The sequence below is a fragment of the Microtus ochrogaster genome, chromosome 16 (assembly GCF_000317375.1).
Source record: "Microtus ochrogaster isolate Prairie Vole_2 chromosome 16, MicOch1.0, whole genome shotgun sequence".
Taxonomy (NCBI): Eukaryota; Metazoa; Chordata; class Mammalia; order Rodentia; family Cricetidae; genus Microtus; species Microtus ochrogaster.
In genome coordinates, this window is record NC_022018.1 from 59,068,288 (window position 1) to 59,079,463 (window position 11,176).

The 11,176-nt window shown below is 40.8% G+C and overlaps 1 protein-coding gene across 2 annotated transcripts in view; it reads right to left on the reverse strand.

Moving 5' to 3' along the window:
• The window catches only part of Gkap1 (G kinase anchoring protein 1), a 49,043-nt gene that overhangs the window by 13,608 nt on the left and 24,259 nt on the right, over positions 1 to 11,176 (reverse strand). For both annotated transcript variants that reach the window (XM_026783115.1, XM_013349163.2), the window contains exons 7-10: positions 8,693 to 8,799; positions 5,398 to 5,461; positions 4,020 to 4,090; positions 3,503 to 3,580 (exon numbers count right to left, since the gene is read on the reverse strand). In XM_026783115.1, the coding sequence (XP_026638916.1) occupies positions 3,503 to 3,580; positions 4,020 to 4,090; positions 5,398 to 5,461; positions 8,693 to 8,799 (320 nt within the window). The remainder of the gene's footprint in view (positions 1 to 3,502; positions 3,581 to 4,019; positions 4,091 to 5,397; positions 5,462 to 8,692; positions 8,800 to 11,176) is intronic.

Here is an 11,176-nt window from a genome sequence, read left to right on the forward strand (position 1 = left end):
TGCACAGGGCATGGCTTGAATTAGTTTTATTTTTCTTAACTTTAAATATATATGGAAATATATATTAAAATGTTCTCTAAGTATTTTCTGCTTCTTGCAGGTCTCTTTTTACTAGATCATGGCCACTCTTCCCACCTCATCCCTCTGAAAACAAAAATGTGTTGTCCTTTCTACCACTCAGAGCCTGCCGATTAACTTGACTTAGTTCACAGCGAGGACTTCCTGCAGCCCTGCAGAGCCAGTGTACAGATGGGATTGGCCTTGAGGGTCCGATGGCTTTCTGGTCTTTAACTGTATGTACCGGTCTCACATTTGGTCCCAACCTCAGGACTCCCTCTGCCTTTGTCTTCATGGTACTAGACAAACTCTCAGCAGTCTCCACTTGGGAGTCAGCGCCCCTCCCCTGTGCCTCCCCTGCAGGAAGAACTGGCTTGCATGGCACATCTCAGCTCTTCTCCTCCGGGCTGATTTTCTCTTCTATGAAACCTGGACTCGATCTACCCTGACCTTTCTTAAGTCTATGTCCAGAGCCTCTAGCCCAGGAAAAGCTTGAATAATCTCTAGTTTCTCTTCTACCATCCTCCTGCTCTTCAGCCCCCTCCTACCCCCTGAAATCTTACAAGCTAATGACAGTTTGTATGTGCTTAGCCAATGAGCAGAAAACCTTGAAAGAATTTCTGGACTTTAGCCCACCAGTTTGCCTGGTTTGACTAACCTGCTGAGAGCCAAAACTGGTACTTGATGCCCCTGCACCTCCAGGGTAGTCTCATGGGGCAGAGTGCTATCACCTGAATATCAGGCACTGAGTGGGACATGGGTGATGCTCATGGCTAGAGCTTTGGGGGTAGTGTGGGGCTAATTTTTTTTGGCCATGATCTCTTTTCCCTTTTTTTAAATTAAATAAATGGATCAAAATTAAATAATTCAAGCCCTGCCTCAAAAAAAAACCTTTTTTTAGTATTGTTTAGCAAAAACAATAAAACCCAATTTTTTTTAACCATCAAAAAAAAAAAAAAGAGTTGTAAAGTGTAAGACTGAGAGATATCAAGATAGTTTTGAATGGTAATGCAAGTTAGGGTAGAAAGCTAATTAAGTATAAGACTTTGGGTTCACCAAGGTAGGGCAGAAAATGGAGTACTTTCCCTGAATTTGTCAATTGCAAATGGACTAGACATTGTTGATGTATTCATAGACTATATATATTGTATATAGTTGTTGTACTTATTGTATATAGTTTTTCTTCTATTATAGCCTTCTTTTATTTTTGACAAAAAAGGAGAAATTTAGTGATATTCTGTTTGTGCTTTAACAAATACAGCTTGCCTGAAGATCAGAGTGCAGCGCTGAGCCACTAGAGGCCAGGTGGTGGTGGCTCACACCTGTAATCCCGGGACTCAGAGGGCACAGACAGAGGGCGCTCTGTGAGTACACGAGATTGAATCTGTTTAAAAGAGAAACAGAGCTCACACAAAGGTGATCCCAGCACTAGGGATGTGGAGAAAGGAATGATATGGTTGGGTGGAAAGAGGAATATAACGTGGGAGGAGACAAAAACTCACTGCAATCTCAGATTTGATGGAGACAGATGGGATCTGAGGACAGGATCAGCCCTTTAATCTGAGCACTGGTAGAGGTAAAAGAACTCTCTAGTGGCTGGCCGCTCTGCTTCTCTGATCTTCAGCATTAACCCGTATATCTGACTCTGGGTTTTTATTTTAACACCAATTAGAGTTTATGCTACATATCATGTCTCAATAACACAGCTGGGATAAGCACCATTGGGTATGCGATACTGCCAGTGTGAAAACTTCAATGAGATCAAATAAATAAATAAATAAGTAAGTAAGTAAGTAAGCAAGCAAGCAAGCAAGCAAGCAAGCAAGCTAGGCAGTAGTGGTACACACCTTTAATTTTAGCACTCAGAGGGCAAACACAAGTGGATCTCTGTGAGTTCAAGGCCAGCCTGGTCTACAGAGTGCGTTCCAGGACAGCCAAGGCTACACAGAAAAACCCTGTCTCAAAAACACAAAACACAAAACCTCACATAATAGATATGCAAGGACTGCTTTCAACATCTCATTATGATCAGGCTGTCTTTGAAGTCATAGAGAAATACCTCCCTCTGCCTCCCAAGTGCTGGGATTAAAGGTGTGTGTCACCATACCATGCCAGGCTAGATTAGGTAATTTTATATTCTCTATGCCACCAGTGACTTTCAAACCTTTTTTATTTTTTTTTACCATGTTTTCACATTGATTTATATGTATATGTGTAAGCACATTGTAGTTGTTCATTTTTTACTCTTTTCTGTTTTGGGGGCCCACCACCCAGCTCCCAAATAAATGACACAGAAAAGTTTATTCTCACTTATGAACGCCTGGCCTTATCATCTTGGCTTGTTTCATGCCAGCTTTTCTTAATTATCCCATCTATCTTTTGCCTCAGGGTTCTTATCTTTCCTTCTTCCTGTGCACCTTCCCTTTCCTTCTTACTCTGTGTCTGGCTGTGTAGCTGTGTAACCATGTGGCTGGGCCCTGAAATCCTCCTCCTTCCTCTCCCATTCCCAGATCCTCATATCTCTTTCTCCCAGATTTCCCCTCATATCTGTCCTCTCTGCCTGCCGGCCTCGCCTGTTCCTCTCTCCTGCCTCACTACTGGCTGCTCAGCTCTTTATTTACATGTGTTTTAGAAAGGCACAGTAACACAGCTTCACAGAGTTAAACAAACGCAGCATAAACAAAAGACAGCTTAAACTAATATTCCCCAACAGTGTGTAAGAACACACCTGACACAGTATTAAAGGAAAGTACTGATGATTACTCTCTACTGTTTCACACAGGAAAAAAGAGCTGAATTATCTTCTTAAGCTGAGAATCTAAAATGTCATCAAAATAATAATGAATGCATATAACATCAATGGATATAAAATCCCTGGGTGAAAAGTCACACAATGTCAAAGAATCCATCTGTACACTTTTCAGTTAAAAGAGCAGAATCTACATCCAAGTCATCAAATGTGTGATGTTGTGATGTCTGCCTTCCTGTCACTTAGTTAGCAGTGCATATTGTCTGCGCAGCTCTAATGCATCTACTGAATCACTTGAGTTATTGTCATACACACAATACCTAGAATTACTTTTATATTTTTGAAAATATTCATTATCTGGCCATAATGGAAGCATTAACACAGGGCTGGAGAGATGGCTCAGTGGCCAAGAGTGCTTGCTGCTCTTCTGAGGACTGGGTTCAGTTCCAGCCCAGGTCAGGAGGCTCACAGTGTTTCTAACTCTAGCTTCAGAGAATCCAGCATACTCCCTCGCCTCCACAGCCCCGCCCACCGCAAACTCACTCATACATATAAACAGATAAATATTTTTTATACAAAGTCATTAATATATCTGGTGAATAAATTTTTGCTTAAGAATAATATAGCACATTTATTTTTACATTATATCTACTCCAAATGTAACTATAAAGAAAACTTTCAAACTATAAAACATACCTGGTATTTGGCTAATTCTGCCTGTAATACTTTCACTTTAGATCTTTCTTGTTCCAATGCAGCGTGAAGTGAGGTCACCTACAACCAAATAATGAGTAAGAAAACTCTTTTTGCCTTTTTTGGAAAGTACCTTAATTCTGAACATATTCGTGTGATAAAATCTGACAGCTGTCAGTATCAGAGATGCCCTCCCTTCCCATGGTTCCCAGAGACACTGCAGTGAGCACAGACAGGAGGGCCTGCTTGCCATGAAGAGAAACCCACTCCAGGAACAGGATAAGCTCTGCCTGCTGCTGGTGTTCTGTCTACTAACTCACAACCTTCACCTTCCAAACTCTCCAGGACACCCCTATCATCTTTAATACAATAAGCAGGAACTTTCTTTGCTAGTACACAATAATAATGAATACTTTCCATTGCTTTCTCACCTGCTAAAGAGGCAGTATTTCTATTTTGTGGGGCCAACAAGACCTCAGAATAGTATAAAACACATTCAACATCTCCCAAAGCCGCTCACCTGGACCGTCAGCTCATTCTTGATACTTTGAGATTCATCGACTTGCAGGAGTATTTCTGCCTTATCTTTCACTGGGGGAAAGGAAAACAGCATCGTCACCATCCCAGCCACTGAGTGAGGAGAGACGAACTTCAGGACAGAGCAGTCAGAACACCAGTTTCTCCTCTTTGCTCTATGGATGTGCTTCTAGAGCCTGATTGGTCTTATTTCTCACTAGTAATTCTGGTCATCATTACAGCAACAGTGTTTTCTTTTTAAGTAATTTATATTTTTCTCAAATATCATCTGCATAGATATGATGATTAATTTTTCAATTTATAATAACTAGGACAGGTATATAAGAAAACTGAAAAATTATAAGGAAAAGTGAAATATTTTGAGCATTTATCTATTTATTAGGTCATGTTTTTGTTTGTGTGTGTGCACTTGCCACGTCCACGTGTCAGGATAACTTGTCACAGTCCTTTCATCATAGCATACAAGTTCAGGGATCCAACTCAGGTTTATGATGTTTGGCAGCTCGGCTTTACCTGTTCAGCCATCCTTCTATTTTGTAGCCCAGGCTGGCCCTTGGACTTCAGCTGCTCTTGCCTCAGGCTCCAAGGTGCTGAGCTTACAGACACAAACCATTATACTTGGCTTCTTGGCTAATCTTAAAACAAGATTTTATTTTATTTTATTTTTTGGGGGGGAGGAGTCTCATCACTGTGCAGCCTTGGCTGGCCTACAAGTCGGAGATCCACTCACCCCTGCCTCCAGAGTGCTGGATTAAAGGTGTGCTCCACCATGCCTGGCTTGGTGCAATAATGTGTAAGAACTAGAAACTCAGCACTCTTACCTGAATAGTGGCCAGGTGCTTTAAGAGGCCTTACAGTGGAAATAATAAACTATCCAATTTGTATCCCTCTGGGGAATTGTGTGTGTGTGTGTGTGTGTGTGTGTGTGTGTGTACTGATAAAACATGGAACTTGGTTATTTGTTTTCAGATATTAAGATTACCTTTAAATCTAAACACTGCACAAAGGCTGAGTGCAGTGCGCGCACCTCTAACCCAGGCTGAGTGCAGTGCACCTGAGAGGCAGAGGACTATGCAGTCTGGTCTACATAGCTTCAGATCAGCCAGAGCTGCACAGAAAGACCCCATCTCAAAGAAGCAAACAAAACAAGGGAGCAACAGCTGCTCTTATGGAGAACCCCGGTTCAACTTCCAGCACCCACATGGAGGTTCACAACTGTTGTGACTGCAATTCTAGGGAAACCATCCTCCGCTTCTTGTGTCTCTGGGCACCAGACATGTTTACAATGCATACAATACATATATACATAAATGTAGGCAAAACAACTAAACAAAAAAAACCCCTAAAAACATGTGACTCACTTTCTCCTTCCTGAAGCATTTTTAATAATTGTCCATTTCTTGCTTTTACTTCTTTATACTTTGCCTAATAATCAAAGAAAAGAGATTTTAACTTTTTAAAAGTAAATGGTAGATTATGTTCTACTTTTAATTTATGGGCTGTATATTTAAAAACATAAATCATTTAGGAAATAAACCGAATGGAGGAATATGTAATCAGAACTACTTAATTAAACCTCAGAAAACTTAAAAAGGCCAATTCGATGGTTTAGAGGGTAAAGCGTGATGATGTGAGTCTGATCTCTGAAACCCACAGAAGGATAGACAGACAAAAGTGACTCCAGAGAGCTGAAATCTTCGTGTGTTGTGGATTTGTGCGCATGCAAACACACACACACACACACACACACACACACACACACACTAAAATTAAACTTAAAAAAATTCAAAGTAGGGGGGGTAAAGGTGAAGTCAGGAAAATATTAAAATTTTTGAAGGTTTTTTTCTTTCTTCCCAAATAAAAACTTTGAATAAATCCAACTAATTTCAATAAAAATCAAAAGAAAATAGCTCCATCTTTTTGACTAGACTGCCCTGCAGTTCTACACCCCCACTGTCAGGCACAGAGCTACTGACACTACTTGACTTTTTAGCTCCTTTTCCAATGGCTGATTCTCCTCCTCCTAATGAACAATACACCATAATTCATGAATAAGAGGAGCTGGGTTCCCACATGGACCACTTGAATTTTTGATAATTATCTCCCCAAACAGTCTTCATTGGCTCCTTCGCTCGCTCCTTCCTTCCTTCCTTCCTTCCTTCCTTCCTTCCTTCCTTCCTTCCTTCCTTCCTTCCCTCCCTTCTGCCACGTGATGTAGGTGGGTCGTCTTTCTATGTGTTGCTTTCATTGGTTAAGTAATAAAGAAACTGCTTGGCCTGATAGGTCACAACATAGGTGGGTGGAGTAGACAGAACAGAATGCTGGGAAGAAGGCAATGAGGAAGATGCCATAGCTCTCCTCTCCGAGATGGACACAGGTCAGAATCTTCCCGGTACACAGATTACTAAATATGGGTCAAAGCAAGATGTGAGAATTAGCCCATAAGAGGCTAAAACTAATGGGCCAGGCAGTGTTTAAAAGAATACAGTTTCCGTGTAATTATTTTGGGTAAAGCTAGCCAGGCGGCCGGGAGCTGGACAGCAGGAATGTAGCCCGCTGCTCCTTCTACAGCCAGGCTGACCTCAAATTCACAAAGATCCACCTGCCTCTGCCTCCCAAGTGCTGGGATTAAAGGCATGCACCACCACAGCCTGGCTGTAACATTTCTTTTAGTATTTTGAAACACTTTCAAACACTAATAACCAATTATTGAAAACAATATAAAATGTTATAAAAAATAAATCTCTCTTTTTTTTTCTCTCAGCACAGAACAACTATGTAGAAGACTTACCAGTTTTACTTTTTATTTCTATAGTGCAGGAGTCCAACCTAAGTCCTCACCAAATACACAAAGCAAGGAGCTACCACTGAATGATGCCAGAACCCAGTGGATTTAAATATATTTTACTTTTATTTATTATTTGAGGGGGGCGGGTTTAGACAAGGTATGTTCTCTGTGCAACAGCCCTGGCTGTCCTGTATACTCGGCTGGCTTCAAAGTCACAGAGATCCACTTGCCTCTGCCTCCCTAGTGTTGGGATTTAAAGCATGGGCCATTACCGCCTGGCTTTAAATATGTTTTAAATTCTATAAAAAGTGATTTTTTTACTAAATAGTACTCTATCCAATTAAATTGCTGATAATAATTATTTACTGAGTAATACTGTAGTCCACACAGGGAACTGAAGCATCTGCTATAGTAAATACAAAGAGTAAAAATGCTTAAGAAATTGAGATGAATCGGGCAGTGGTGGCGCACGCCTTTAATCCCAGCACTTCGGAGGCAGATCTCTGTGAGTTTGAGGTCTGCTATTCTATGGAACTAGCTCTAGGACAGCTGTTTCAGAGAAACCTTTTCTTGAAAAAACAAACAAAAAACAAAAAAGTAAGAATTTGAGATGAATGAGAGATGCTGCACACACCAGCGCCAGAACCCTGGCTGCCCACAGGCTCTTGGTAAATAATCCGTGGACTAACATTGATCAGAAGACAAATGATTCTTGAGGAACTGGAGCATCTTTGGTGAAGTCTAAAGGGCAGTAGCAAGAGAGTGCCTCATAAGTTTGTGATTAAAAACAATTGTAAGGGCAGGAGTCCTTGCTGCTCTTGCAGAGGACCCAGGTTTGTTTCCCAGCACATCAGGTAGCTCACAACCTCTTAACTACAGCTCCAGGGCTTCTGAAATCTTCTGCGTTCCACTGGTACTTGAACACATATGTGCATGTATACAAGCACACACATATACAAATAAAAAATTAAAATTAATCTTTAAGAGAAAACAATTCATACATAGCATTAGCAAGGGTGTGGAGAAGTTGGAATCCCTGTGTACTTCTGGTCAAAAGGACAACGAACAGTTGCTCTGAGAACGCTTGGAAGTCACATAAAAGCTAAGACAGAATTATCCTATAACCAGCAATTCTACTTTTAGATTTTCAAAATACTCAAAGAACTCAAAGCAGGATCCTGGACACTTACTTGTGCACCCACACACTAAACGTAGCACGTACACTTCAGAGGATGTGATAAGGCAGGACAAGGAATGGAGTTCTGATAAACGCTACAACACAGAGGAAGCTCAGAAAATTTCTATGTTAAAAGAAATAAGCCAGATAGAAATGGACAAAAACTGTGTGATCCTACCAGAACGAGGGATCAGAAACAGGTAATTCCTAGAGATAAATTGTTGTTAGGGGGTGAAGGGTGTGAATAGTGAGCGATTTAATGGAGAGTTTCTGAAAGGGAACAGCAGGAATGGTCACCCAACAGTGAAAAGGTTCTTAGTGCTACTGAGCCTTTAATTCTAGCACTTCAGAAGCAGAGGCAGGCTGACCTCTGAATTTGAGGCCAGCCCGGTCTACAAAGTGAGGACAGTCAAGGTTACACAGAGAAACCCTGTCTCAAAAAACAAAGAACAAGTAGCTAAATAAACTTAATGCTACTGAACCTCGTGCTTAAAATAGTTTACAAAGCTGCCTGCATATAACATACAACATATTTTACATTATATATTTTATAACAAAATTTACACCATTATTCAGAATTTAAGTGGATAGTCAGTTTAAAAGACTGAATAGCAGAGTAACTGAATAATAAATACATACAGAACCCACAGAATGCAAATACAGAATTCTTCCCAGAAGTGAGTGGACACACCTCCCACTGGGTGATCACAGCTTTGAGTTTCTGAATTTCAGCATCTTTCCTCTCAAGTTCTAATTTCAGTCTCTCAATTTTTCCATCTTTCAGACCCACTTCCTGAAAAAAAAGAAAAATACTGCTTTTGACCGATATTGTCCAACCTATCATTGTTTACAACAGTCCTTTGTGAAAAGATTAAGAGGAAAAATAAACTTTATTTCTTAGGCAATTTTGAATTACTACATTTTTACCTTTGCTCAAGTACATGATCCTAGTTTCATACAGTAATAACAGGTGAGATTTCTATGACGAGCTCTAAGTATACGCTACAACAATTCCGTCCTAGAATAAACACATGCAGAGGCACCCTGACAGGTTCTACACAGCCCTGGCTGCCTTGGAACTGTGCAGATCAGGCTGGCATTGAGCTTGAGAGACTCGCCTGCCTCTGCCTCCTGAGCACTGGGATTAAGGTATGTGCCATCAGGCCTGGTTCTGCTCTGAGGAATTTAACTGGTTGTATTTTCCTAAAGAGAGATGTACACAGGTGCTCATAAGTAGTTTCTAGATGCCAGGAAAAAAGACTGAAACCCTTTTTGTTCCTATGAAACATGTCTAGCACAGCATGGGAACTTCACATAAAGTGCACATGATACACGGAAGCCAAGGCAGAAGCTGCTGTGCAGTGCCCTGTGGGAGAGGGCACAGATGACTTGGTGTCGGGTGTGACACGCTGAGGCTAATACCGGAGGACTAATACTTGAGCTCATGAGTTAAACCCAAGCAAGACAAAGGTCACTCTTCGTTTTTCTGAAAACATTTGAAATAGTTGTTTGGCTTTGTACCCATCTCACTGAAGGGTCTTGCGTTTCTGTGATTTCTCACCTGTTAGTGTGGCTATCTTCCTATCTGCAGGGGTGTGGATTTTTTTTCCTCAGCCTTCTCTCCTCCCTGACAGGCTAAGTGGGAGGCTGGTCCCCCAGTTCTCTGTGCTGCCTGTGTCTAGTGCCTTCCAGGCTCCTTTGATTTCTTTTGTGGGTTTCCAAGGCTGTTTCACTCTCTCTTTGGAACAGAATCTATTTTTTCCTTATTCTGCTTTTCTGTTCTTTTTTTTTTAAAGTTTTTTCAAGGCAGGGTTTCTCTGTAGCTTTGGAGCCTGTCCTGGCACTAGCTCTGGGATTAAACAACTGACTTTTATATAAAATCATGTATAAAATTACTACATCACACAGGCATGGTGGCGCACGCCTTTAATCCCAGCACTCGGGAGGCAGAGGCAGGTGGATCTCTGTGAGTTCGAGACCAGCCTGGTCTACAGCCCTAGTTCCAGGACAGCCAGGGCTACACACAGAGAAACCCTGTCTCGGAAAAAAAAAAAATGGAAAGAATGACTACAGCATAAATCATGTCCATCAGCTAGCCTCGGATTTAAAAGATAGTGCCACACTGTTTTCCAAACGGCGGCTACACCAATCTTCACTCTGTCTAGTGTGCCTGCTAGCCCGTCTCCTCGAGATGTCACCTAGCCACATGCGCACTCTTCATATTCCTTCAGTTGTTCTTAGGCTCTGCAATAAAATAACTAGTACTATATAAAAGTTTATTCTGCTCAAATATTTCCTGAATTCTTTCCTGTCTACAAACTAAATTACAAACTTGGCTTTGAGTGTCCCACAGTTCTTTCCAATCTACCTTATCAAACTTGGTCAACACTCTCTTTAATTGAGCTGGTTTCTATTTCACTGTGTCTGTATTGTTACTGAAGACATTTTAGCTTTTTTATCCTCATCTTTGCATGTTCAGATCCTTCTGGCCTGTTATCTTCCACCTCAAATGTTCACTTCTCTCCAGAACCCATTCCTACTGCACTAATGCACCTACTGTTTTTGTACTCATGACTCTTTTATCTACACAAAACAATTATCTATTAAATATATATTATGTACACATACTCTTATATTAATTATTTAAAATTGTAATTTCTAATTCCTAATAAGAAAAAAAACAAGTATGTTTCAGTACAGTATAGCAGATGAGTTGCAATGCTAATATTTTTATATATAAGATTTGACTTCAACACCTGTTCTCTTTCGGTCACATCCCACTGTCATTCAGGCTTTCTACAGCACAATGCCGCCAGGTCATCTCATCACGTTTACATACTCAGCGCACTTCTGCTGCCCTCTCCAGCACCAGCTCCTAACTACACAGTGCAGCACAAGATCCAATAGTTAGTGACGTAACTGCACATACACATCGTTAGTGACGTAACTGCACATGCACATTATTCTTTGCAGAACGATGACTAAGATAATACCCTAAAACTGTTACTTTGTACAATTTGAGTTGAAATCTTCCATTTTCTTTCTTTCTTTCAAAAGATAACTTCTCTGTGATTTTAAGAGAATTTTTAAGAAGCTAGAGCTAATGGGCCAAGCAGCGATTTAATTAGAGAGAGAGAGAGAGAGAGAGAGAGAGAGAGAGAGAGAGAGAGAGAGA